Source organism: Loxodonta africana, chromosome 9, assembly GCF_030014295.1.
Source record: "Loxodonta africana isolate mLoxAfr1 chromosome 9, mLoxAfr1.hap2, whole genome shotgun sequence".
Classification (NCBI taxonomy): domain Eukaryota; kingdom Metazoa; phylum Chordata; class Mammalia; order Proboscidea; family Elephantidae; genus Loxodonta; species Loxodonta africana.
Window position 1 is genome coordinate 10,281,894 of NC_087350.1, and position 27,391 is coordinate 10,309,284.

General features: G+C 39.3%; 1 protein-coding gene across 3 annotated transcripts in view; it reads left to right on the forward strand.

Moving 5' to 3' along the window:
• LOC100664503 (contactin-associated protein-like 3) overlaps positions 1-27,391 on the forward strand; it is a 361,706-nt gene that overhangs the window by 312,905 nt on the left and 21,410 nt on the right. For 2 of the 3 annotated variants that reach the window (XM_064291044.1, XM_064291045.1), the window contains 6 exons: positions 1,046-1,216; positions 2,202-2,420; positions 4,511-4,750; positions 5,401-5,631; positions 7,951-8,084; positions 8,925-11,180. In XM_064291044.1, coding sequence (XP_064147114.1) covers positions 1,046-1,216; positions 2,202-2,420; positions 4,511-4,750; positions 5,401-5,631; positions 7,951-8,084; positions 8,925-9,050 — 1,121 coding nt within the window. In that variant the 3' untranslated portion in view covers positions 9,051-11,180. Of the gene's footprint in view, positions 1-1,045; positions 1,217-2,201; positions 2,421-4,510; positions 4,751-5,400; positions 5,632-7,950; positions 8,085-8,924; positions 11,181-27,391 lie in introns of those variants that run through there. The other variant, XM_064291046.1, reaches the window with a different exon arrangement.

Here is a 27,391-nt window from a genome sequence, read left to right on the forward strand (position 1 = left end):
AAAAAATACAATACTATGTCCTGGCGAGGATGTGAAACATCTCGATCTTTTGTACACCGTTGATGGTAATGAGAGATGGTACGGCCACTCTTGGTAAACCGTTGGTGTCAAGTTGGCTCTGACTCATGAAGACTTTATTTATACAGAATGAAAAGAAAAGAATGAAGCGTTGTGTGGTCCTGGCCATCTTTATGCTTGTTGGTACAGAATTACCCTGTGACCCAGGAATTCCACTCTTGAGTATTTACCTTAGAGAAATGAAATGAAAATTTGTGTTCACACATAAACCTGTACGCAGATGTTTATAGCAGCTCTATTCATATCTGCTAACATCTGGAACCAACACTAATGTCATTCAGTGTGAACAAATAAACTGACATATCCATACAATGGAACACCACTCAGAAACACATTGATAAACACAACAGCTTGAATGAATTGCGAAGCTACAAATTCATATAACTGTATACCCCAAAAAGTCAATTTCGCCATATGATAATTTAAAAAGTAAAATTATTTTTAAAATCCACAGGCCTCTTTCAGAATCTTAATCATCGAAATAATCACTATTTGGACATTCATGTCATGGCTACATGTTCTGAAGAACCCCCAAATGAAGCCTTGTATGAATAATTAATGCATCCGGTGTTAAAAATTATTATTCTTGTTGTTGTTAGATGCCATCTAGGCAATTCTGATTCACAGCAACCCTATGTACAACAGAACGAAACACTGCCCAGTTCTGCACCATCCTCACAATCATTGTTATGCTTGAGCCCATTGTTGCAGCCACTGAGTCAGTTCATCTTGTTGAGGCTCTTCCTATTTTTCACTGACCCTCTAGTTTACCAAGCATGATGTCCTTCTCCAGGGACTGATCCCTCCTGATAACATGTCCAAAGTATATGAGACACAGTCTCACTACCCTTGCTTCTAAGGAGCATTCTGGTTGTACTTCTTCCAAGACAGATAAAGTTAAATGCAATTGTTGTTTTGTTTTATTATTATTTTCACCATGTGTATTTTTTTTTCTTTTTGTAAACAGATTCATTTTGGAATTCAGCTTCTTTCAATACTGAAACATCATATCTTCATTTCCCCACATTCCATGGGGAGATTAGTGCTGATGTGTCTTTCTTTTTTAAGACAACAGCTTCCTCTGGGGTGTTTGTAGAGAACCTGGGAATCTCAGACTTTATCAGGCTGGAGCTTCGAGGTGAGTCCCCCTTTCTGGACAAAGCTACGTACCCGTTCCTCTTGCCGTCGAGTCGATTCAGACTCAAAGCTATGTACAGAGCACGTGAAAATTAACAATAATCCCTTTAGTTTATTTACCAGTTACCATGGAGTTTACTCCAACTCACAGCTACCCCATGTGCCTCAGAGTAGAACTGTGCTCCAGAGGGTTTTCAGTGGCTGACTTTTTAGATGTAGGTTGGCAGCTCCCTCTGAATGGATTTGAACCTCCAACTTTTCGATTGGCAGTGGAGCACATTAAGCATTTGCACCACCCAGGGACGACTCGACTAATTTAATTCCTGCTATATTGCCATGCTGCTTTATCAGTTGTACTTCTTTATTAAATACTAAAAGTGCTATAAATTTATTCTTTATTAAACACTGAAACTGTATGACTTAAATAATCAGTATTTTAAAACTAAAGAGTAAAATAATGATCCATGTAAAGAAACCTAACAAGTTATCTGGCTTTATATAGTTATATGAATAAGTGATTTTATTTAAAGGTGCTTTAAAGCTTAATAAAAATCTAAAACTACGATGTGAAATTTTGACAGTAAGAAATTAGGTTTTGGATAGATGAATAAACAGTATGACTAGAAAAATCAAGCAAATAGTTTTGTAATTTAGGAAGCAGTTTAGTTATTTGACCACTTAACACCCTGAATGCACGCAGACTTAAGGTGGTACAAATTTGTCATCGATAGTTGTGTGTCATGAATCATTGTTTACTTAGGGCTCAGCAAGATGAATAGTCCACTCAGGATGAAGATGATAAAATCAGTTTTGTCTTCTTTCCCTCCAGGATACAAATTTATGTTGCCCTCCTAGCCAACTCAGAGTGACAGTTGTCACTGTCCCTTTCATAACTAGCATGTCATGTTGCTTTTCTCACATCTGTTCAACACTAACTTCTCTCCCTATGAATTAACTTGAGCAGCTCTCATATCTAATATTTCCAGCTCCCACAGAAGTGACCTTTTCGTTCGATGTGGGGAATGGACCTTGTGAGGTCACAGTGCAGTCACCCACCCCCTTTAATGACAATCGCTGGCACCACGTGAGGGCAGAGAGGAATGTTAAGGAAGCTTTGCTTCAAGTGGACCAGCTCCCTCGAAGGACACAACCTGCGCCCCCTGATGGACACATCAGCTTACAGCTCAACAGCCAGCTCTTTGTGGGTGAGTGCACAGATGGGCCAAAGGAAACCATACTATAAAAGCAGTGCTAATAGCTATTGCAAACCACGATGACTGCGTTTACTATGATTCTATCAGCACCATCTACTAAGAGTGTCAGAGTCAGCATTTCATCTCACCCTTTTTTTTTTTCCTGTAGGTGTAATGTCCCCAATTTACAGGTGAGATAATGGAGGCTCAGCTCAGTCAAGTCACATGACCGCAGAAACCCAACTAGAAGAGAACTCCCATGTTGGGCTGATTGACAAGCTTGCACTCAGTATTATAGATGTTTTGTGCTTGTTTCAGCTATTTCTTAACAATACTATTTATAAATAATTAGCAATTTTACCCACTTCTTCAATTTTGCCTCTCAGTGGACCTAGAAAGGTCATCTTGTAATTGGGGCAGCTGGCCATCAGTGAGGGACGAGGTCGTAAGAAGCAACACTGTGCATGTCAGGGCATGCCTTCCTGATTTCCCATGGTCCTCCCTCCCCCGGCACTCACTTATCATATGCTTCATGTTCATAACCTGATCTTGCTCCTTTTTTTTCTCGGAGTTCAGTCATTTAAAGATCACAGCTCTGAGTAATAAGAGTCTTCCTTTTAATTTACTTGTTTATTGTCATTTGTTTTTCCCAAGGGGAAAGATATGTTTTGCAGGATTACTTTTCAAACAGTTCTATTCTAATTTGGAAACGAAGCATGTTAAGAAAGTAGTTGATGATTATTTCTTAACCACGTTAAATAGGACAGAGTGCAGTTAAAAACTGACAGAAATCACAAATTGTCAAACGGAAAAATATTCTTCCCTTTGCCAGAGGATACCTGTAGTATCTAGGGGCTAATGCTATGCAGTAAGCTCACGTGTGTTTGTGTGTGTGTGTGTAGTATGTGTGGGTGTGTGTAGTGTGTGTGGGTGCGTGTGGGTGCCTGTACAACCCACAGCACCATAAAAACTCAGCTTCAAGCACAGTTAGTCAATCAACCCTGACTCATGGCGACCCATGTGTGTCAGAGTAGAACTGTGCTCCATTGGGTTTTGAATCAGGTTTTGAATGGCTGATTTTTCCTGAAATAGATCGTGAGGGTTTTCTTCCAAGACACTTCTGGGTAGACTCGAACCTCCAACTTTTCAGTTAGCATCCAAGTGTCTTAACCATTGCACCTCCAGGGATTCCAGAAACCCCCAGTCATGCCAAAGTAAGCAATTTTATTTTCTGATTTACAATTCTGAGGATTAATTAACAGAAATTCTGTGAACAAAGTTAGCATGAAAATGCTAGGAACAAAATTAGCATTTACATTAGGGTAATTTTTCAAAACCCGTGAAGCTAGTTGAAAATTCAGTGTTGAGGAACTTACCCCAGACCCAATGGAACAGAATCCCTGGATTTGGGCCCAAGAATCAGTGTTTTTTTTGACAAGCCCACCCTCCAGGTGATTCCTGTGCTCCCATATTTGAGGACATTGTCTTAGGCTCACATGAGTCAGGATAAAAATACAGAGTGGTGTGTAGTCTGCAGTTAACATTATACCACCATGTCCACAGGGCAGCATGGGTGGAGTGAGGAAGGCCTTTGATAAGATCCTAGATTCTGGTTTCATGTCTTCTGCCTTCTCTTCTGCTGCCCTCTCCTCAATTGTTTTTACAAGTTTATTATTGAGAGGTCTTCTAAGTCAGAAATTTGTCTATATATTATAAAAATAGTCTTATATTGCAGAAATTTTAAACTTTTCCATGTTGCCTTTCATTATAAATTTCAAGTTTAAAAAGGATTTGTGGTCATTATTTTGTTCTTTGTAATGGAAAGAATATAAAAGTGTTTCTAAATATAACTTGAAGAAGTCCTGTTAGAATATTTATCAAGATCAACTTAAAACAATTATTTCATGAATGTTTTATGCCATGCCACCTGGTAACTCTTACCATCTGAGCCCCAGGTTACTCTTTCAAAATAACATTTGTTCATAAAACTTTTGACACATCCCTTTTTTGCCGTTCTCTGTGGGGCCTCGGTTTGACATGGAGAGAAAATGTTCTACAGGATGCCCAGGAACGCAGTTCCATTCACAGTGTGCCCCTTGTAGGTGGAACGGCCACCAGGCAGAGAGGCTTTCTGGGCTGCATTCGGTCTCTGCAGTTGAATGGGGTGACCCTGGATCTGGAAGAAAGAGCCACAAAGACGCCAGGAGTGGAGCCAGGGTGCCCTGGACACTGCAGTAGCTATGGACACTTATGTCGCCATGGAGGGAAGTGTAGAGAAAAGCCCAGGGGGATTGTTTGTGACTGTGCCTTCTCTGCCTATGCCGGGCCTTTCTGCTCAAATGGTAGGTGTGACCCAGGAGCAGGTGACAGGTAACATGGGGACCTTATCAGATATAAAGTACATTTCTGGCATTTGACATGACAAAGACAGGATAAAAATCCTGTGATTTTTTTGAAATGGAATTTTTTTCCTGTCCCAAATTCTTCTGTTTAATTTGGGAGGAGTTACAATTCTGTTTTTGAGGAGCCTGTGGCAACTTCTGTTTAACCTGTTATCTGTCCTCTCTGCATTTCCCAAAGGATCACTGGGACAAGGCCCTGAGGAAAGCAGTATTATAAATTATAATAAATTTTATATATGTATATATACACAAAATATGCTAACTTTTGTCATATAAATATTATATAAATATAATAAATTACATACTTATTCTAGAGATTTAATTTTAAGTAAAAGTAAGATGAAGCATTTTTGGGGTAATAATGAAGTCTCTTAAGTGTAGGTTATGGGTCTATGGGGGTTAGTTATGTTTTTATTCATACTTTTATTTTTTAAATTAACAAAATTTTTTAAATAAAATAAAACAGCAAAATATGCCATTATTATTTTCTCTCCCAGGATATTTAAGAATAGAGACATCCTTTAAATACAGATAAAGCAAAACGCTTGTGCTTACGTGTTGCTAACATAATAAAATGTGCATCATTCTAGAGATTTCTGCATATTTTGGAACTGGCTCCTCAGTGATCTACAATTTTCAGGAACATTACAATTACACCTTAAGTAAGAACTCTAGCTCCTCTGTGGCTTTATGGCACGGGGATGTGACACTGACCAGAGAAATTATCACACTCAACTTCCGAACCACAGAAACTCCCAGCTTACTGCTGTATGTGAGCTCCTTCCATGAGGAGTACCTCTCAGTTATCCTTGCCCAGAATGGTAAGTCTTTAAGGTAAGAGTTCAGAGGACAAAATAAGAAAAATAGCACCATAACCACCTGGGCCCTTATTGCGTTCAAACTACCAATTAGGAAACAATATCATGCCCTCCAACATCATTGTATTAAAAAACAAAAACCAAACCCAGTGCCATCGAGTCAATTCTGACTCATAGCGACCCTATAGAGTTGGTTTATTTTTTATTATTCACCACTTGTCTGTCAGTTTGTTTTACTGTGGTGGCTTGTGTGTTGCTAGCATACTGGAAGCTATACCACTGGTATTTCAAACACCAGCAGGCTCACACATTGTGGACAGGTCTCAGCAGAGCTTTAGACTAAAACAGACTTGGAAAAAAGGCTGGTGATCCACTTCCTACAATTAGGCAATGAAAACACTATGGATCACAACAGAATATTGTCGATATAGGCCTGGAAGATGAGCCCCCTAGTTTAGAAGGCACTCAAAATACACAGTGGCCTCAACAATGGGCTCTTGCATACCAGTGATCACGAGGATGGTGTAGGACTAGGCAACGTTTTGTTCTGTTGTACATGCGACCACCATAAGTTGGACCCGACTCAAAGGTAACTAACAACAACAAGTTTTTTTTTTTTTCAGCCCAAAATGCTTATGGCAAAAGTTAGCATTCAGTAATTAAATTAAAATGCCTTTCTTCTGTTACAAAGTTGATCATTTTACATATTTGATCCAAGATTGTGCTTTGAATTGTTGCTAGGAGGCTCTTTACTTTTGTACATGAATAATCTAAGTCAATTTTGTAGTTCATTCTGAAATATGATACCTCGTTTTATATGTGGTAAATATGTCCTCCTCAGTCTAAGCAAAATAAGGAAGCGTTAAGATGATATTGCTTGGTAGTAGAGTATAAGTAAGAAAGAAGAAGACCCTTAATAAGATGGATTGACACAGTGGCTGCAACAATGGTCTCAAACATAGCAATGATTGTGAGGATGGCACAGGACTGAGCAGTGTTTCGGTGTGTTGTACATAGGGTCACTATGACATAAAAGCAACTCGATGGCACGTAACAACAACAAGATGATATTGGGGCCAGTGATGGTTCAGTGGTATAATCCTTGACCTCTATATACAAGATTTGCGTTCAATTCCTGGCCAGTGCACTTCAGGGCCACTACCCCTCTGTCAGTAGAGACTTGGATGTTACTATGATGCTGAACAGACTTCGGCAGAGCTTCCAGACTAAGACAGACTGCAAAGAAAGGCCTGGTGATCTACTTTGGAAAAATCCACCAGTGAAAACCCTATGGATCACAACAGTCTGCTATGTAACTGATCGTTGGGATGGTGCAGGACAGGGCAGCATTTTCTTCCGTTGTGCACGGGGTTGTCATGAGTTGGAACCAACTCAATGGCAACTAACAGCAATAAGATGCTGTTAGTGCGATTAAATCACATAAAGGCCGATTTCCATACACATCAGAGAAGTATAACTCTTCTTTGCTCATCAGTGCTTGAGAAGTCAGTCATGTAATATCTATATGAAAAAGACAAATGAAATGAAGGGTACCCCTCAAAGGCCAGCAGGCTTGCCAAGGCTTTCACAGTTGGAGAACAAAACCAAACCTTAACCTTGCTTCATGGCGAGTGAGGGGAAAACTTAACTTCCGGAAAAACCTTCCGCGGTCTCTGGCTAATAGAATCTATTAAGGCAGTAAGAGAGCTCTGGAGTAGGAGGGTGCCTTTGTGAAGGAGAACAGCTGCAGACTGCAGGTGTGGCTGTTACCGCAAACCACTTATCTTTACCCTGTTGCATGATTGTAGCAGAAACTTTAGAAAAAAAATTCTGATTGCACAAAAATACTCCAAAACAAAGTATTTGATTATATAAATGTCAGCAATACATTAAAATGCATTAAAATACAATTAAAACTTATTTTTACATTAAAAGAAGTTACGCTTATAGAAACTGAATGTCAAAGCAATATTGCTGGAGGCTTTACCATTTACTAATATATCATTAATAATTATAGTTCAGAGTTTTTGTGTGTTTAATTTAGACTTTTTCCTTTAGTTAAGGAAAATGGAAGAAGTTGGAAAAAGTTTACTATAATTCGTTTGGTCTTGACTTTAAAGTAGTGTAACTGAACGCAGAATCTGGCCCTGTGACAGCAAGTAAGTAAGTAATCACTATTCCAGGAAAAGTGAATATTTGGGTATACCCAGGTAAATGCTCAACCTACAAATTAAATAAAAATAAAATGTGCCTTAGTACTTACATTGCTATTTTAATAAAATTCTATTTTAGTTAAAAATGTCTTTTTTTTTTCTCCTTTAGGAAGTTTGCAGATCAGGTATAAGCTAGACAGACATCAAGAACCTGATGTTTTTAACTTTGATTTTAAAAACATGGCTGATGGGCACCTTCACCAGGTGAAGATTAACAGAGAAGCAGCAGTGGTCTTTGTAGAGGTAATGCAATGAATTCAACAATAGCAACAGTAATTAAAATTGTGACCTCAGAAAGTACAATCTAAAGCAAGAATTTGATGATCAATCTTAAAGACACAGATACATATCCTACACTGTTTGTCTGTACATCTTGCTAGGACATAAAATGTGGTCAGTAATCTTTGTTTTGTTTGTTTACCAATGAGACTCTGTCAACATTATTATCAATACTTGGCCATTTCAAATACCAAGGTGTCTTCGTTGGTTTTCCTTTGCTTGATAGGGAAATGTTGTCCAGTTTATCATCATGACCACTGGCGATACTCTAATGGGGACCTATTACCATTGAATTACAAGAGAACAAATGCTACAATAATCTAAACACAAGAACAAAAAGCAAGATCTTGCTTAAAATGGAAATACATTTTTAAAAAACAGCAGAGTAAATAAATTAAGCATTGTCACTGGTTTTTGAAGAATAATGCTTATATAATGAATGTGCACAACTAATACATTTTTCTGCTTCATATTACAAATTTTCTTTTGAAATATATAAAAGCTTTGAGGTTTAAAATAGCATCTCTTTGTGGATCATACCAATTATGGATACTTTGTCCATGAAGAAAAATATGGGAAAAGGGATAGATAGTGGGATGGAGTAGAATTGGAGACATTCTAAAAATTATTTATAAAAGTTTTCCACTTTCTAAATCATTGAGTGTATGAAGTTGGTTTTGTTAACCTTTGTGATAGCACTAACACAGTTTATTTTTGTTTTCCTTGGTCTCCCTTTGATTCCTGTCCTCTTATCATCCAAATTGCTTGCTATTTTGATGTTGTTTCTCATGGAACATTTAATAGGTTAACCAGAGTGTGAAGAGACAAGTCATCCTGTCATCAGGGACAGAATTCAATGCCATCAAATCCCTCATTCTAGGGTTGATTTTAGGTAAGTGGAACAAAGGGTGTTTCCCCCATGTTGATTAAGCTTGTGTGTCATCTTGCTTAGGCCATGATTCTCAGTGGTTTGGAAGTTATGTAATGATTTAGTTTGGCTGTTATTTAATGATATAATTTGGCAGTTATGTAATGATGTAGTTATCCTCCATTTTGTGATATAATCACCTCCATGATGGGCTCTGATGTGATCAGCCAATCAGTTGTAAGGGGAGTTTCCTTGGGCTTGTGGCCTAAATTCAATATATATGGACATTCTGGCAAAGCTTGCTGGCTTTTGCTTACTATGGATCCTGCATGTGGCTCATGATCTTCTGACCTCTGGTTCTTGGGACTTGAGCCAGTGGCCTGCTGTCTGACCTACTGGTCTTGAAATCATCAGCCCCTGCAGCTACTTGAGTCAGGAGAAGCCTCCGTCCTGATGCCCATCCCCCACGGACTTGGGACACGTCACCGTCTACAACCGTGTGAGCCATTTCCAATGCAGCATATATATATGTGCACATTTGGAAACCCTGGTGGCGTAGTGGTTAAGAGCTATGGCTGTTAACCAAAAGGTCAGCAGTTTGAATCCACCAGGCACTCCTTGGAAACTCTATGGGGAAGTTCTGCTCTGTTCTGTGGGTCGCTATGTGTCAGAATCCACTCGATGACAACAGGTTTTTTTTTCTAATATATATGTTTGGTACCAAGAGTGGTTCTTGAAAAGACATTTGGTACTCGAAAAACTGCTAGTTTTGAGTAGGCCCAGAACAAGAGAAGGCTCTGCAACAGGTTCAGGCTGCTGTGCAAGCGGTCCTGTCACTTGGGCCATATGATCCAGCTGATCCAATGATGCTTGAAGTGTCAGTGGCAGAGAGAGATGCTGTTTGGAGTCTTTGGCAGGCCTTTATTGGTGAATCACAGCATAGACCCTTAAAATTTTGGGTAAAGCCCTGCCATCCTCTAGATAACTACTCTCCTTTTGACAAATAGCTTTTTGGCTTGTTTCTGGGCCTTAGTAGAGACTGAATGCTTAACTATGGGCCACCAAGTCACCATGCAGCCTGAGCTGCCCATCATGAACTGGGTGTTGTCTGACCCACAGAGTCATAAAGTTGGATGAGCACAGCTGCATGAAGAAGTGGCTTAAATGTTCATGTCTTCACTCCTGTCACATTAACTGTCCTTTCCCAGTCTGCACCTATGGCCTCGTGGGGAGTTCCTTGTGATCAGCTGACTGAGAAAGAGAAAACTGGTGCCTAGGTTCCAGGTGGTTCTGCACAATATGCAGGCATCACTCGAAAGTGGACAATGGCAGCACTACAGCCCCTTTCTGGACCTTCCTGAAGGACAGTGGGGAAGGGAAATCCCCTCAATGGGCAGAACTTCCAGCAGTGCACCTGGTTGTTTGCTTTGCATAGGAGGAGAAATGGCCAGATACACAATTGTATACCAATTCATGGGCTGTGGCCAATACTTTGGCTTGATGGTCAGGGACTTGGAAGGAACACAATCATGGAGACATGATTGGTATATGTGAATGGGCCAAAGAAGTGAAGATATTTGTGTCTCATTTGAGTGCTCACCAAAGGGTGACCTCAGCAGAGGAGGGTTTTAATGATCAAGTGGTTAGGATGACATGTTCTGTGGAAACCAGCCATCCTCTTTCCCTAGCCATTTCTGTCATTGCCTAACGGACTCATGAACAAAATGGCCGTGGTGGCCAGAATGGAGGTTATGCATGGGCTCAGCAAAGTGGACCTCCACTCATCAAGGCTGACTTGGCTACAGCCACTTCTGAGTGCCCAATCTACCAGGAGCAGAGACCAACACTGAGTGCCTGATAATGGCCCTATTTCTCAAGGTGATCAGCCAGCAACCTGGTGGCAAGTTGATAACATTGGACCGCTTCCATCATGGAAGGGGCAGCATTTTGTTCTTACTGTAATAGACACTTATTCTGGATACAGATTTACCTTCCCTGCATGCAGTGCTTCTGCCAAAACTGTGGCCTTACAGAATGCCTTATCAACCACCATGGTATTCCACACAGCATCGCCTTGGATCAAGGGCCTTACTTCACAGCAAATGAAGTACAGCAATGTGCCCATGTTCCTGTGAGTTGGAATCAACTCAGTGTCAGTGGGTATATGGGGTATACCATGTTCCCAATCATTGTGAAGCAGCTGGCTTGATATAACTATGTAATGGCCTTCTGAAAACACAGTTACGGTGCCAGGTATGTGGCAGTACCTTGCAGGGTTAGGGCAATTTTCTTGAGATAAAACTGTGTGTGTGTGTATGTATATGTATATATGGAAATACCTGTGCATATGCATATACACAGTGGTTAAGAGCTTGGCTGCTAACCAAAAGGTCAGCAGTTCGAATCCACAAAGTGCTCCTTGGAAACCCTATGGGGCAGTTCTACTCGGTGTTATAGGGTTGCTATGAGTCGAAATCAACTCAACAGCAGTGATTTGGTTTTGGGTTTTATACATACACGCACGCATATACGCTTCACTGGTTTTGCTTCTTTAGAGAACCCAGCCTAAGACATCCCCCATGGCATGGATCAGGAGTGTCATGTTGCCGGAGTGTCAGTGTCCAGGAGGCTGTATATGTTGTAAACCAGCATGCAGTCTCTGGTGATTTTTCTCCTATAGCCATGATTCATGGGTCCAGGAATCAAGGGGTGGAAATGGGAGTGGCATCACTTACTATTACCCCTAGTGACCCACTCATAAAATTTTTGCTTACTGTTGCTACGACTCTATGCTCTGTGGGTGTAGAGGTCTTAGTTCCAAAGGGAGGAATGCTCCCGCCGGGAGACACAATACTGATTCCACTGAACTGGAAGTTAAGACTGCCACCCAGCCACTTTGGGCCCCACATGCCTCTGGATCAACAGGCAAAGAAGGGAGTTACTCTGTTGGCTGGTGTGATTGATCCTGATTACCAAGGGGAAATGGGATTGATATTACATAATGGAGTTAAAGAGTATATTAGAATATAGGAGATCCCTTAGGATGTCTCTTAGTACTACCACGTCCTGTGTGTCAGTCCCTGCAGCTATGTGAATCAGGAGAAGCCTCCAGCTTGAAGCCTGACCCGTGGTCTTGGGACTTGCCAGCCTCTATAACTGCGTGAGCCATTTTCTTGAGATAAATCTGTGTGTGTGTGTATGTATATGTATATATGTAAATACCTATACATATGCATATACACAGTGGTTAAGAGCTTGGCTGCTAACCAAAAGGTCAGCAGTTCGAATCCACAAGGTGCTCCTCGGAAACCCTATGGGGCAGTTCTACTCTGCGCTGTAGGGTTGCTATGAGTCGAAATCAACTCAACAGCAACGATTTGGTTTTGGTTTTTATACATACACATACGCACACACACGCATATACGCTTCACTGGTTTTGCTTCTTCAGAGAACCCTGCCTAAGACATCCCCCATGGCATGGATCAGGAGTGTCATGTTGCAAAAACAGGAAGCATTCAGTATGCTGAAAGGAGCTCCTGGTTTTATTTATAGTTTCACAGTGAGTGACAATGAAGGTAGAAACTATACTCTTGTCTGAGTCTATATATAATTATGAGTAGGTGCTGTATACAAGATGATCAAGGGCATTCCTCGAAAAATACCTCCTCCACATTTACCTTCTCAGGTGGCAATCAAGCATCATGAAAATTGGTATTTTTTGTAACAATTCAAGAAAGGCGTAATTAAAGCAGACATAAAGTTCACAAACTATGTATTTATCAGGGCCAAATGCAGAAATCCTTTAATGATTAAATTAGAATTAATTTTAAGAGAAGTAGAGTAAAAGCTATTTTCTTTTATCAAATGAATACTCTTTGAGCTGTGGACTGGGTCCTGCTTTGCTTGTGGGTCATGGTGGGTGTTTCCATTGTTCCCAACTAATCTTGCAAAATCACAGCCTAAATATCCCATAAAAAATTAGTTGCCACCAAGTAGATTCAGACTCATGATGACCCTACGTGTGCAGAGTAGAACGTCACACCACAGGGTTTTTAAGGTTCTCAGAAGCAGATCTCCAGGCCTTTCTCCTGAGACATATCTAGGTGATTAGCAGTTGAGCACTTAGCAATTTGCACCACCCAGAAACTCCCATAGACATTCTTTATGGCTGCCAGTTATTTTTGATAAACATACTAAAGTAAAAACGTGCTTTACTCTTTTAGCATCAAACTCTAATTATACCTTTATATTCTCCTTTGTCACCAAGAATTAAATTGAAACAGGGAATAAATTTTGAAAGGTATTTCTTTTCTTTTTGGTCATATATGAACTATAAATTTAATTGATATTTAAACGGCATTAGTAGATTTCTTATTCTATTTAAAACTCTGGTGTAGTATAACCAAAACCCACTGCCATCAAGTCGATGCCAACTCCTAGAGACCCTATAGGACAGAGTAGAACTGTTCCACAGGGCTTCCAAGGCTGTAAATCTTTACGGAATCAGACTGTCACATCTTTCTCCCATGGAGCAGCTGGTGGGTTTGAACCACCGACCTTTCAGTTAGCAGCTGAGCACTTCACCACTGTACCACCAGGGCCCCTTTCTGGTATAGGAAACCACAAAGAATTGGAAAGAAATTCAATGAAATAAACTGCTGTCCCCAAACATTCAGCCATGAGAATAACAGCATACATTTAGATAGAAACATGATGTAATTTGTAAAAGTTCAAGGACAACGTTGTGTTTTAGAGAATAGTGGAATGAAAGCCAGTCCTTCACATTCAGCTGGACTATATTATATGTAAAAACAAAACCCACTGCTGTGGAGTCGATTCCAACTCATGGCTACCCTATAGGACAGAGTAGTACTGCCCCATGGGGTTTCCAAGGCTATAAGCTTCACAGAAGCAGACTGGCACATCTTTTTCCCCTGGAGCAGCTGGTGGATTTGAACCATTGACCTTTTAGTTAGCAGCTTAGCTTTTAACTACTCCACCACCAGGGCTCCATATTTTATATATATATATATATATATATGCTAATGGGACCCTGGTGGCACAGTGGTTAAAAGCTCAGACTGCTAACCAAAAGGCTGGCAGGTTGAATCCAAGCCACTCTGGAAACCCAATGAGGCAGTGCCACCTTGTCCCATAGGGTCGCTGTGAGTTGGAATCAACTCGACAGCAATGGGTTAAGTTTTCTGGTTTTATATATATATATAAAATGCTACGCTGATGGTGTACTGGTTAAAAGCTTGGCTGCTAACCAAAAGGTCAGCAGTTCAAATCCACCAGCTTCTCCTCGGAAACCACATGAAGCAGTTCTACTCTGTCCCATACGGTCACTATGAGTCAGAATCAACTCAATGGCAAAGACCTTTATTTATATATATATATATATATATATATATATATATATATATATATATATATATATATATATATATATATTTAACATCTAAGTGGAAAACCTTTGCTCCCTGTTTTATCCTCTGTTGAGCTTGACTCTCTGCTCCCAATGGATGTTACCGTCCTTTGAACAGAATGAGTAACTGATCATCTCAGCGGTGCCCTAGGCCTCAGAGCTGTCCTTCTTGTAGAGTAGATCCTACATATGAGTGGAGCGATGGCTCTTACCTGCCCTCCAGTGGGCGGATCTCTTTTCAATGCCAGAACGAAAGCCTCTCAGTGCACTCTTTTCCCCCCCACTAGGGCAAAATTGGAAACCCTGGTGGCACAGTGGTTAAGAGCTATGGCTGCTAACCAAAAGATGGGCAGTTCAAATCCACCAGGCACTCCTTGGAATCCCTATAATCCTATGAGGCAGTACTACTCTGTCCTGTAGAGTCTCTATGAGCTGGAATTGACTCAATGGCAAAGGTTTTGGTTTGGTTCAGGGCAAAATAAAACAAATCTCTCACACACATACTCTTTTCTGCCCTCAGTGACTCCAGTGTCTGACAGGAGAGTTGATGCATGTCCATAAAACTCTATAACACAAGGTGGAAAGTCACAGTCAGTAAATGTGATATTGACAAAGGAATCTCTTCAACAACATAACCTAGCTTCAAATCTAATGTCTGTAAAGAAATATGAACTAGATTATGGAAATTGATGAAGTGAACTGCATTATATGAAGGGGATCATATTGATCAAAAAGTAGAATAATAAATTTTATTAATTTTTATTTTTCTACAAGCTATTAAATAGAGAACATTAACACGGAATTGAAGTTGTTAATGTTTTTGTTCGAGAATGACATATTCAAATGCATATCTCTCAGGGTATGAAAATTAAAGTTGAAATTCAGCAACAAAGTTGATAGCCTGAAGCAACTGAGGCTAATAAAATCGTAAATATTCATTTCATCTCTACCTAGAGGTATGCCTCTTGATTAAAGGCTTATAAAACTTTTCATATCTTGAATCACTTTATTTTAGGATCTCTTATTTTAAGCTTGCTGCTACTTTCAGATCAGTTAGTAAGTACAAGACAACTACAATTTTGTGTTCAGATTTGGTTGATACAGGACAAGTTTTATTTCATTAACTTAAAATAAAAATAGATCAACAAGTTGACTAAGACAGGAGCCATTCATTTTCCAAAGAGAGTTGCCCCAAACTATGGCAAGTTATCAAGTGCTTATTTCTTCTTAGCTATTTTGGCTTTTTTTTTTTTTGGCTTATTGTGTTATCCATTCATTCAAAAATGTGTGGTGATTCCTGATACGTACTTATGAAGGATTCCTGGTGGTGGAGTGGATAAAGAGCTCGGCTGCTAATCGAAAGGTTGATGGGTCAAACCCAATAGCTGCTCCATAGGAGAAAGATGTGGCAGCCTGCTCCCATAAAGATTACAGCCTTGGAAACCCTATGGAGCAGTTGTACTCTGTCGTATAGGGTCATTATGAGTCAGAATTGACTTGATGACAACAGGTTTTTTTTTTTTTATAACTTTTATTAAGCTTCAAGTGAACGTTTACAAATCCAATCAGTCTGTCACATATAAGTTTACATACATCTCACTCCCTACTCCCACTTGCTCTCCCCCTCTTGAGTCAGCCCTTTCAGTCTCTCCTTTCGTGACAATTTTGCCGGCTTCCCTCTCTCTCTGTCCTCCCATCCCCGCTCCAGACAAGAGTTGCCAACACAATCTCAAGTGTCCACCTGATATAATTAGCTCACTCTTCATCAGTGTCTCTCTCCCACCCGCTGACCAGTCCCTTTCATGTCTGATGAGTTGCCTTCGGGGATGGTTCCTGTCCTGTGCCAACAGAAGGTCTGGGGAGCATGGCCGCCGGGATTCCTCTAGTCTCAGTCAGACCATTAAGTTTGGTCTTTTTATGAGAATTTGGGGTCTGTATCCCACTGATCTCCTGCTCCCTCAGGGGTCCTCTGCTGTGCTCCCTGTCAGGGCAGTCATCGATTGTGGCCGGGCACCAACTAGTTCTTCTGGTCTCAGGATGATGTAGGTCTCTGGTTCATGTGGCCCTTTCTGTCTCTTGGGTTCTTAGTTGTCGTGTGGCCTTGGTGTTCTTCCTTTTCCTTTGCTCCAGGTGGGTTGAGACCAATTGATGCATCTTAGATGGCCACTTGTTAGCATTTAAGACCCCAGACGCCACATTTCAAAGTGGGATGCAGAATGATTTCATAATAGAATTATTTTGCCAATTGACTTAGAAGTCCCCGCAAACCATGTTCCCAAGACCCCCGCGCTTGCTCCGCTGACCTTTGAAGCATTCATTTTATCCTGGAAACTTCTTTGCTTTTGCTCCAGTCCAATTGAGCTGACCTTCCATGTATTGAGTGTTGTCTTTCCCTTCACCTAAAGCAGTTCTTATCTACTGATTGATCAGTAAAAAACCCTCTCCCACCCTCCCTCCCTCCCCTCCTCGTAACCACAAAAGTATGTGTTCTTCTCAGGTTTACTATTTCTCAAGATTTTATAATAGTGGTCTTATACAATATTTGTCCTTTTGCCTCTGACTAATTTCGCTCAGCGTAATGCCTTCCAGGTTCCTTCATGTTATGAAATGTTTCAGAGATTCATCACTGTTCTTTATCGATGCGTAGTATTCCATTGTGTGAATATACCACAATTTATTTACCCATTCATCCGTTGATGGACACTTTGGTTGCTTCCAACTTTTTTCTATTGTAAACAGAGCTGCAATAAACATGGATGTGCATATATCTGTTTGTATGAAGGCTCTTGTATCTCTAAGGTATATTCCCAGGAGTGGGATTTCTGGGTCGTATGGTAGTTCTATTTCTAACTGTTTAAGATAACGCCAGATAGATTTCCAAAGTGGTTGTACCATTTTACATTCCCACCAGCAGTGTATAAGAGTTCCAATCTCTCCGCAGCCTCTCCAACATTTCTTATTTTGTGTTTTTTGGATTCATGCCAGCCTTGCTGGTGTGAGATGAAATCTCATCGTAGTTTTAATTTGCATTTCTCTAATGGCTAATGATCGAGAGCATTTTCTCATGTATCTGTTGGCTGCCTGAATATCTTCTTTAGTGAAATGTGTGTTCATAACCTTTGCCCACTTCTTGATTGGGTTGCTTGTCTTTTTGTGGTTGAGTTTTGACAGAATCATGTAGATTTTAGAGATCAGGCGCCGGTCGGAGATGTCATAGCTGAAAATTCTTTCCCAGTCTGTCGGTGGTCTTTTTACTCTTTTGGTGAAGTCTCTAGATGAGCATAGGTGTTTGATTTTTAGGAGCTCCCAGTTATCGGGTTTCTCTTCATCATTTTTGGTAATGTTTTGTATTCTGTTTATACCTTGTATTAGGGCTCCTAGGGTTGTCCCAATTTTTTCTTCCATAATCTTTATCGTTTTAGTCTTTATGTTTAGGTCTTTGATCCACTTGGAGTTAGTTTTTGTGCATGGTGTGAGGTATGGGTCCAGTTTCATTTTTTTGCAAATGGATATCCAGTTATGCCAGCACCATTTATTAAAAAGGCTATCTTTTCCCCAATTAATTGACACTGGTCCTTTGTCAAATATCAGCTGCTCATACGTGGATGGATCTATGTCTGAGTTCTTAATTCTGTTCCATTGGTCTATGTGCCTGTTGTTGTACCAGTACCAGGCTGTTTTGACTACTGTGGCTGTATAATAGGTTCTGAAGTCAGGTAAAGTGAGGCCTCCCACTTTCTTCTTTTTCAGTAGTGCTTTGCTTATCCGGGGCTTCTTTCCCTTCCATATGAAATTGGTGATTTGTTTCTCTATCCCCTTAAAATATGACATTGGAATTTGGATCAGAAGTGCGTTAAATGGATAGATGGCTTTTGGTAGAATAGACATTTTTACTATGTTAAGTCTTCCTATCCATGAGCAGGGTATGTTTTTCCACTTAAGTATGTCCTTTTGAATTTCTTGTAGTAGAGCTTTGTGGTTTTCTTTGTATAGGTCTTTTACATCCTTGGTAAGATTTATTCCTAAGTATCTTATCTTCTTGGGGGCTGCTGTGAATGGTATTGATTTGGTTATTTCCTCTTCGGTGTTCTTTTTGTTGATGTAGAGGAATCCAAGTGATTTTTGTATGTTTATTTTATAACCTGAGGCTCTGCCAAACTCTTCTATTAGTTTCAGTAGTTTTCTGCAGGATTCCTTAGGGTTTTCTGTGTATATAATCATGTCATCTGCAAATAGTGATAACTTTACTTCTTCCTTGCCAATCCGGATACCTTTTATTTCTTTGTCTAGCCTAATTGCTCTGGCTAGGACTTCCAGCACGATGTTGAATAAGAGCGGTGATAAAGGGCATCCTGGTCTGGTTCCCATTCTCAAGGGAAATGCTTTCAGGTTCTCTCCATTTAGAGTGATATTGGCTGTTGGCTTTGCATAGATGCCCTTTATTATGTTCAGGAATTTTCCTTCAATTCCTATTTTGGTAAGAGTTTTTATCATAAATGGGTGTTGGACTTTGTCAAATGCCTTTTCTGCATCAATTGATAAGATCATGTGGTTTTTGTCTTTTGTTTTATTTATGTGATGGATTACATTAATGGTTTTTCTGATATTAAACCAGCCTTGCATACCTGGTATAAATCCCACTTGATCATGGTGAATTATTTTTTTGATGTGTTGTTGGATTCTATTGGCTAGAATTTTGTTGAGGATTTTTGCATCAATGTTCATGAGGGATATAGGTCTATAATTTTCTTTTTTTGTAATGTCTTTACCTGGTTTTGGTATCAGGGAGATGGTGGCTTCATAGAATGAGTTGGGTAGTATTCCGTCATTTTCTATGTTTTGGAATACCGTCAGAAGTAGTGGTGTTAACTCTTCTCTGAAAGTTTGGTAGAACTCTGCAGTGAAGCCGTCCGGGCCAGGGCTTTTTTTTGTTGGAAGTTTTTTGATTACCGTTTCAATCTCTTTTTTTGTTATGGGTCTATTTAGTTGTTCTACTTCTGAATGTGTTAGTTTAGGTAGGTAGTGTTTTTCCAGGAATTCATCCATTTCTCCTAGGTTTTCAAATTTGTTAGAGTACAATTTTTCATAATAATCTGAAATGATTCTTTTAATTTCATTTGGTTCTGTTGTGATGTGGTCCTTCTCGTTTCTTATTCGGGTTATTTGTTTCCTTTCCTGTATTTCTTTAGTCAGTCTAGCCAATGGTTTATCATTTTTGTTAATTTTTTCAAAGAACCAGCTTTTGGCTTTGTTAATTCTTTCAATTGTTTTTCTGTTCTCTAATTCATTTAGTTCAGCTCTAATTTTTATGATTTGTTTTCTTCTGGTGCCTGATGGATTCTTTTGTTGCTCAGTTTCTATTTGTTCAAGTTGTAGGGACAGTTCTCTGATTTTGGCTCTTTCTTCTTTTTGTATGTGTGCATTTATTGATATAAATTGACCTCTGAGCACTGCTTTTGCTGTGTCCCAGAGGTTTTGATAGGAAGTATTTTCATTCTCGTTGCTTTCTATGAATTTCCTTATTCCCTCCTTGATGTCTTCTATAACCCAGTCTTTTTTCAGGAGGGTATTGTTCATTTTCCAAGTATTTAATTTCTTTTCCCTAGTTTTCCTGTTATTGATCTCTAGTTTTATTGCCTTGTGGTCTGAGAAGATGCTTTGTAATATTTCGATGTTTTGGACTCTGCAAAGGTTTGTTTTATGACCTAATATGTGGTCTATTCTAGAGAATGTTCCATGTGCGCTAGAAAAAAAAGTATATTTTGCAGCAGTTGGGTGGAGAGTTCTGTAGAAGTCAATGAGGTCAAGTTGGTTGATTGTTGTAATTAGATCTTCCGTGTCTCTATTGAGCTTCTTACTGGATGTCCTGTCCTTCTCTGAAAGTGGTGTGTTGAAGTCTCCTACTATAATTGTGGAGGTGTCTATCTCACTTTTCAATTCTGTTAAAATTTGATTTATGTATCTTGCAGCCCTGCCATTGGGTGCATATATATTTAATATGGTTATGTCTTCCTGATCAATTGTCCCTTTTATCATTATATAGTGTCCTTCTTTATCCTTTGTAGTGGATTTAAGTCTAAAGTCTATTTTGTCAGAAATTAATATTGCTACTCCTCTTCTTTTTTGTTTATTGTTTGCTTGATATACTTTTTTCCATCCTTTGAGTTTTAGTTTGTTTGTGTCTCTAAGTCTAAGGTGTGTCTCTTGTAGGCAGCATATAGATGGATCGTGTTTCTTTATCCAATCTGTGACTCTCTGTCTCTTTATTGGTGCATTTAGTCCATTTACATTCAGGGTTAGTATAGATAAATAAGTTTTTAGTGCTGTCATTTTGATGCCTTTTTATGTGTGTTGTTGACAATTTCATTTTTCCACATACTTTTTTGTGCTGAGGCATTTTTCTTAGTAAATTGTGAGATCGTCATTTTCATAGTGTTTGACTTTATGTTAGTTGAGTCGTTACGTTTTTCTTAGCTTTTATCTTGAGTTATAGAGTTGTTATACCTTTTTGTGGTTACCTTATTATTTACCCCTATTTTTCTAAGTAAAAACCTAACCTGTATTGTTCTATATCGCCTTGTATCACTCTCCGTATGGCAGTTCAATGCCTCCTGTATTTAGTCCCTCTTTTTGATTATTGTGATCTTTTACCTATTGCCTTCCATGATTCCCTGTTATGTGTATTTTTTTTTTTAATTAATCTTAATTTGTTTGTTTTTGTGATTTCCCTATTTGAGTTGATATCAGGACGTTCTGTTTTGTGACCTTGTGTTGTGCTGATATCTGATATTATTGGTTTTCTGACCAAACAATATCCTTTAGTATTTCTTGTCGCTTTGGTTTGGTTTTTGTAAATTCTCTAAACTTGTGTTTGTCTGTAAATATCTTAATTTCGCCTTCATATTTGAGAGAGAGTTTTGCTGGATATATGATCCTTGGCTGGCAGTTTTTCTCCTTCAGTGTTCTGTATATGTCGTCCCATTCCCTTCTTGCCTGCATGGTTTCTGCTGAGTAGTCTGAACTTATTCTTATTGATTCTCCCTTGAAGGAAACCTTTCTTTTCTCCCTGGCTGCTTTTAAAATTTTCTGTTTATCTTTGGTTTTGGTGAGTTTGATGACAATATGTCTTGGTGTTTTTCTTTTTGGATCAATCTTAAATGGGGTTCGATGAGCATCTTGGATAGATATCCTTTCGTTTTTCATGATGTCAGTGAAGTTTTCTGTTAGGAGTTCTTCAACTATTTTCTCTGTGTTTTCTGTCTTCCCCTCCCTGTTCAGGGACTCCAATCACCCGCAGGTTATCCTTCTTGATAGAGTCCCACATAATTCTTAGGGTTTCTTCCTTTTTTTTAATTATTTTATCTGATTTTTTTTTCAGCTATGTTGGTGTTGATTCCCTGGTCCTCCAGATGTCCCAGTCTGCATTCTAATTGCTCGAGTCTGCTCCTCTGACTTCCTATTGCGTTGTCTAATTCTGTAATTTTATTGTTAGTCTTTTGGATTTCTACATGTTCTCTCTCTATGGATTCTTGCAACTTATTAATTTTTCCACTATGTTCTTGAATAATTTTTTTGAGTTCTTCAACAGTTTTAGGTGTGTTCCTTGGCTTTTTCTGCAGTTATCCTAATTTCATTTGTGATATCTTTAAGCATTCTGTAAATTAGTTTTTTATATTCTGTATCTGATAATTCCAGGATTGTATCGTCATTTGGGAAAGATTTTGATTCTTTTGTTTGGGGGGTTGGAGAAGCTGTCATGGTCTGCTTCTTTAAGTGGTTTGATATGGATTGTTGTCTCCACGCCATCACTGGGAAACTAGTTTTTCCAGAAAATCCGCTAAAAAAAAAATGCAGTCCGATCCCTATCAGAGTTCTCCCTCTGGCTCAGGCTATTCGGATGTTAATGAAGCCGCCTGCGTCCAGTCCAAATCCCGGCGGGACTGTTCTCCGGCTGGGACGCTGCTCTTCCTGCTCCAAGACCAGTCACTGCCTCCCGGGGACTTCTCCTACCGGCTGTGTCCCACGCCACCCGCGGAACCGGCTGGTCCCCCTCCCGGGGTTAGTTCAGGGGGGTGGAGCAGCTCTCTGTGCTTGTGGCGTACCTGACTGGTACGCTGGCTCCAGGCTCTGGAAACAATGGCTGCTTCCCCGTATTAGTTCGTTCTCCGTCTCTAAATCTGTGTTTGTTGTTCAGGGTTCATAGATTGTTATGTATGTGATCGATTCACTTGTTTTTCCGTGTCTTTGTTGTAAGAGGGATCCGAGGTAGCGTCTGCCTAGTCTGCCATCTTGGCTCCGCCTCCAACAGGTTTTTAATATACACTTGTAAGGAGCCCTGGTGGGACAACCTTTAAGCGCTGGGCTGCTAACCAAAAGGTTAATGGTTTGAACCTACCCAGCAGCTCTGTGGAAGGAAAGACCTGGTGATCTGCTTCTGTAAATGTTAACCAAAACCAAAATCCAAACCCAGTACCGTCGAGTTGATTCCGACTCATAGCGACCCTATAGGAAAGAGTAGAACTGCCCCATAGAGTTTCCAAGGAGCGCCTGGCAGATTTGAACTGCTGACCCTTTGGTTAGCAGCTGTAGCACTTAACCACTACACCACCAGTGTTTCCAGCCAAGAAAACCCTACAGGGCAGTTCTGCTCTGTCACATGGGGTTGCTATGCATCAGAATCAATTTGATGGCACCCAACAACAACAACAATATGCACTTATACTTCATTACACAGTTTGAACACCAAGCAGCAAAATACATGTTCCTGCCCTCACAGCCTTTGCAATACAATGGAAATATTGGTAATAAGGAGTCTTTGGGCTTTGCAAATGGTTAACAGTTAACATGCTTGGCTGCTAACCAAAAGACTGAAGGTTCAAGTCCAGCCAGAGGTGCCTTGGAAGAATGGCCTGGTGATCTACTGCCGAAAAATCAACCACTGAAAACCCTATGGAGTACAGTTTTGCGCTGACATGCATGGGATCACCATGAGTGGGAGCTGACTCAATGGCAACTGATTTATTAGTAGATAATAAAATAGTGTTCAAATTTAATTTGATTCATCATTATTATTATTTACTCTAATGTGCTTTAGACAGAATGTTTTGGGATCACTTTCAAATTAGCATACCCTTGCTCTTTCCATTTCTCAAAGATCTTATTAATGATGATCACTCAAATTCAGTTTTCTTAGTTCCTACAAGATGGTTTCAGTATCGTCCTACTTTAAATGTAAATCTTAAGATTTCTACTTTTCTATCTAGCAGTGACTCTGATTAGATGAATAATCTCCAATATAAGAGCTTTAAAGTACAGCAACCCAGTACAGTACCTTAATATTTTTATTTCTCCAAAGAACGTTGTATAATCACTATTCTGTTGGTTTTGATTTTTTTTATGTGCTTTAAAATATATAACTGGAAAAAACAAAACCAAAATATCAAAAGGAAACAAAAATCCATTTTGAAATGTGGAGACTAAAGATGTGTGCTTACCTCTTCTCCTAAGGTTATAAATCGTTCATATCAATACACTAATTCATATGAAGCTGAGAAGGTCAACTTTCTGTGGAGGGAATGTAAAATCCATTGACAGATTGTACCTTCAAATAGAGCTTCATATATGAAAATGCAAAACATCTTGAATAATTAATTATTTCATGAAATTGCCTTCTGAGATTTGTATAGAGATGTCACAAAGACAGTTTTAATATTAAAAATTATACTGACTTTTGTGACATGTTAGTCTTTTCTATGATCTGCCTAAGAAATTGCGTCATTTAGATGGGAAGTTACAGAGCAGAAAGACACACGGAGTTTACAAAATTTCTAGAATATGAATGTAGACCCAAAAGTTCTCAACAAAATTCTAGCAAACCAAATCCAACAACATGTAAAAATTATTGTACACAATGACCAACTAGGAGTTAGCCCAGGGATTCAAGGTTCATTCAATAACAGCAACAAGTGTAATACACCATACTACTGTATTCTAAACTAACGTGAACATTATATTTTTTTTTTTGCCATCCGCCAGACCAGAATTGTTCTGCCATATTTTTCCCAAATAATGTGCCCAGACATACAACGCATGGAAATGATAAGATTAAGTAAAACAGTTCATGTTATTTTCATAAAAATATGGTAGTAGAATAAAGGATAAAAAGCAGATGATCATCTCAATCTTGTTAGGTGCCCTCAAGTCTGTTCCTACTCATAGCAACCCTACACGCAACAGAACGAAATGCTGCCTGGTCCTGCCCCATGCCCACAATCGTTGCTATATTTGAGCCCATTTTTGCAGCCCCTGTGTCAGTCCATCTCATTGAGGATCTACCTCTTTCTCACTGACCCTCTACTTTATGAGGTATGAGGACCTTCTCCAGGGACTGGTCCGCCTGATAACACGTCTCAAGTAAGTAACACAAAGTCTGGCTACCCTCACTTCTAAGGAGCGTTCTGGATATACTTCTTCCAAGACATATTTGTTCGTTCTTCTGGCAGTCCATGGTATATCCAATATTCTTTACCAACACCGTAATTGAAATGCATCAATTCTTCTTTGGTCTTCCTTATTCATTGTCCAGCTTTCACATGCATGTGAGGCAATTGCAAACACCTGGCTTGAATCAGGTGCACTTTAGTCCCCAAAGTGACATCTTTGATTTTGAACGCTTTAAAGAGGTTTTTTGCAGATTTGTCCAATGCAATACATTGTTTGACTTCTTGACTACTCTTCCATGAGTATTGATTGTAGATGCCCGTAAAATGAAATCCTTGACAACTTAAATATTTTCTGCATTTATCATGATGTGGCTTATTGGTCCACTTGTGAAAATTTTTGTTTTCTTTATGTTAAGATGTAATCCATACTGAAGACTAAAGTCTTTGATCTTCATCAATAAATGCTTCAAGTCTTCTTCCCTTTTGGCAAGCAAGGTTGTGTCATCTGCACATCACAGGTTGTTAATGAGTCTTCCTCCAATCCTGCTGCCACTTTTCTTCTTCATATAGTCCAGCTTCTCAAATTATTTGCTCAGCATACAAATTGAATAAGTATGGTGACAAGATAACCCCCGATGCACGCTTTTCTTGATTTTAAACCACGCGGTATCCCCTTGTTCTGTTCAAACAACTACCTCTTGTCTATGTACAGGTTCCACATGAGCATAATTAAGGGTTCTGGAATTCCCATTCTTGTCAATGTTATCCATAATTTGTTATGATTCGTGCAGTTGAATGCCTTTGCATAGTCAGCAAAACACAGGTAAACATCTTTCTGGTGTTCTGATTATCTTAATAAAACCAGAAAAACCAAACCCACTGCCATTGATTCCAACTCATAGTGGCCCTTTAGGGCAGAGTAGAACTGCCCCATAGAGTTTCCAAGGAGTGCCTGGTGGATTCGAACTGCCAACCTTTTTGGTAGCAGCCGTAGCACTTAACCACTACGCCACCAGGGTTTCCAATAGATGTCAAAACAGCATTTGACAAAAATCCAACCCTTTCTAGATAACAACATTCAACAAACTAAAGATAGAAGGGAGACTTCTTCAATCTAACAAGGTGTGTGTGTGAAGAACCTACACTTAACCTCGTGCTTAATGGTGAAAAACTGAAAACATTCTGCTCTAGTAAGGAGCCATACAAGGTGTCTGCTCTCATAATTTCTATTCAGGATTGCAGGGTAGGGACTCAACAAGGCTTTAAAGCAAGGAAAAGAATAAAAGGCATCCAAACTGGGAACGAACTATAGATGGTATACCCTGGTAAGGAATTCACAAAAAAAGAAAAAAATTATTATTAGAGTCAGTAAATAATGTCGTTAGGTGGTACAAATGGTTTGCACTGGCAACTAGATAAAACTTTGGCAGTTTGAACCCACCCAGTGGGGTCAAGGAAGAAGGGCTTGGCCACTGTAAAGATTACAGTCAAAAGCCTATGGGGCAGTTCTGCTCTGAAGCATATGGGGTTACCATGAATTGGAATCAACTGAAAGGCAACTCGTTTTTGTTGTTGTGGTTGTAAATGAGTTCAGCAAGGATGCAGGATGCAAGATCAACGTACAAAAATTAATTATATTTTTATACACTAGCGGTGAACAACTAGAAATTAAAGAAAATTCAATTTACAGTAAGATCTATAAGATTAAAATACTTTTTAATACCTTTTACAAAAATGCAAAGTATGTACACTGAAAACTACAAAACATTATTGAAGGAACTATAGAAGACCTACATAAATGGAAAGACAGCCTATGTTCGTGAATTTCAAAACTTAATATTACTAAGATCCTAATCCTCTCCAAGTTGAGCTACAGGTTTAATGCAATTTTTATCAAAATCCCAGAGCTATATTTTTTGGGGGGAGGGGGGCAGAAATTGACATCTTATCGTAAAATTCATATGGAAATGCAAGGAAGTCAGAATAGGCAGAGTGATCTGGAAAAAGAAAGTTGGAGGACTCACACTTCCCAATTTCAAAATTTACTACAGTGCTACAATAATCAAGACTGTGTTGTCTTGGCATAAGAATACATAGTTAGATCTATGGAATAGAATTGAAAGTCCAGAAATAAACCCATAATCTCAGCCAATTGATTGGCAACAAGGGTTCCAAGTCCATTCAATTGGGAAAGACGTCTCTTCAATAAATTGTACCGAGACAAGTGGATTTCCACATGCAAAGAATGAAACTAGACCTCTGTCTTACACCAAACATAAAAATTTCTCTAAGCTAAAAGAAAATCTGAGCTGCAGTTTGAAAGGATTCACCAATTCTGGTAAGAAAAAACACACATCTGGGCAAATTCAGGTAAAATTCCGAATTACAAAACAGAGAAAAATCTAACAAGCATCCTGGAAAAAGGAGAAGTTATGGCAAAGTAAAAAACAATGATTTTGGCATCAGCATCCAACTTATTAGGAACAATAGAATTTTTTAAATGATGGAATAATAATATTGTTGTGCTATGGGA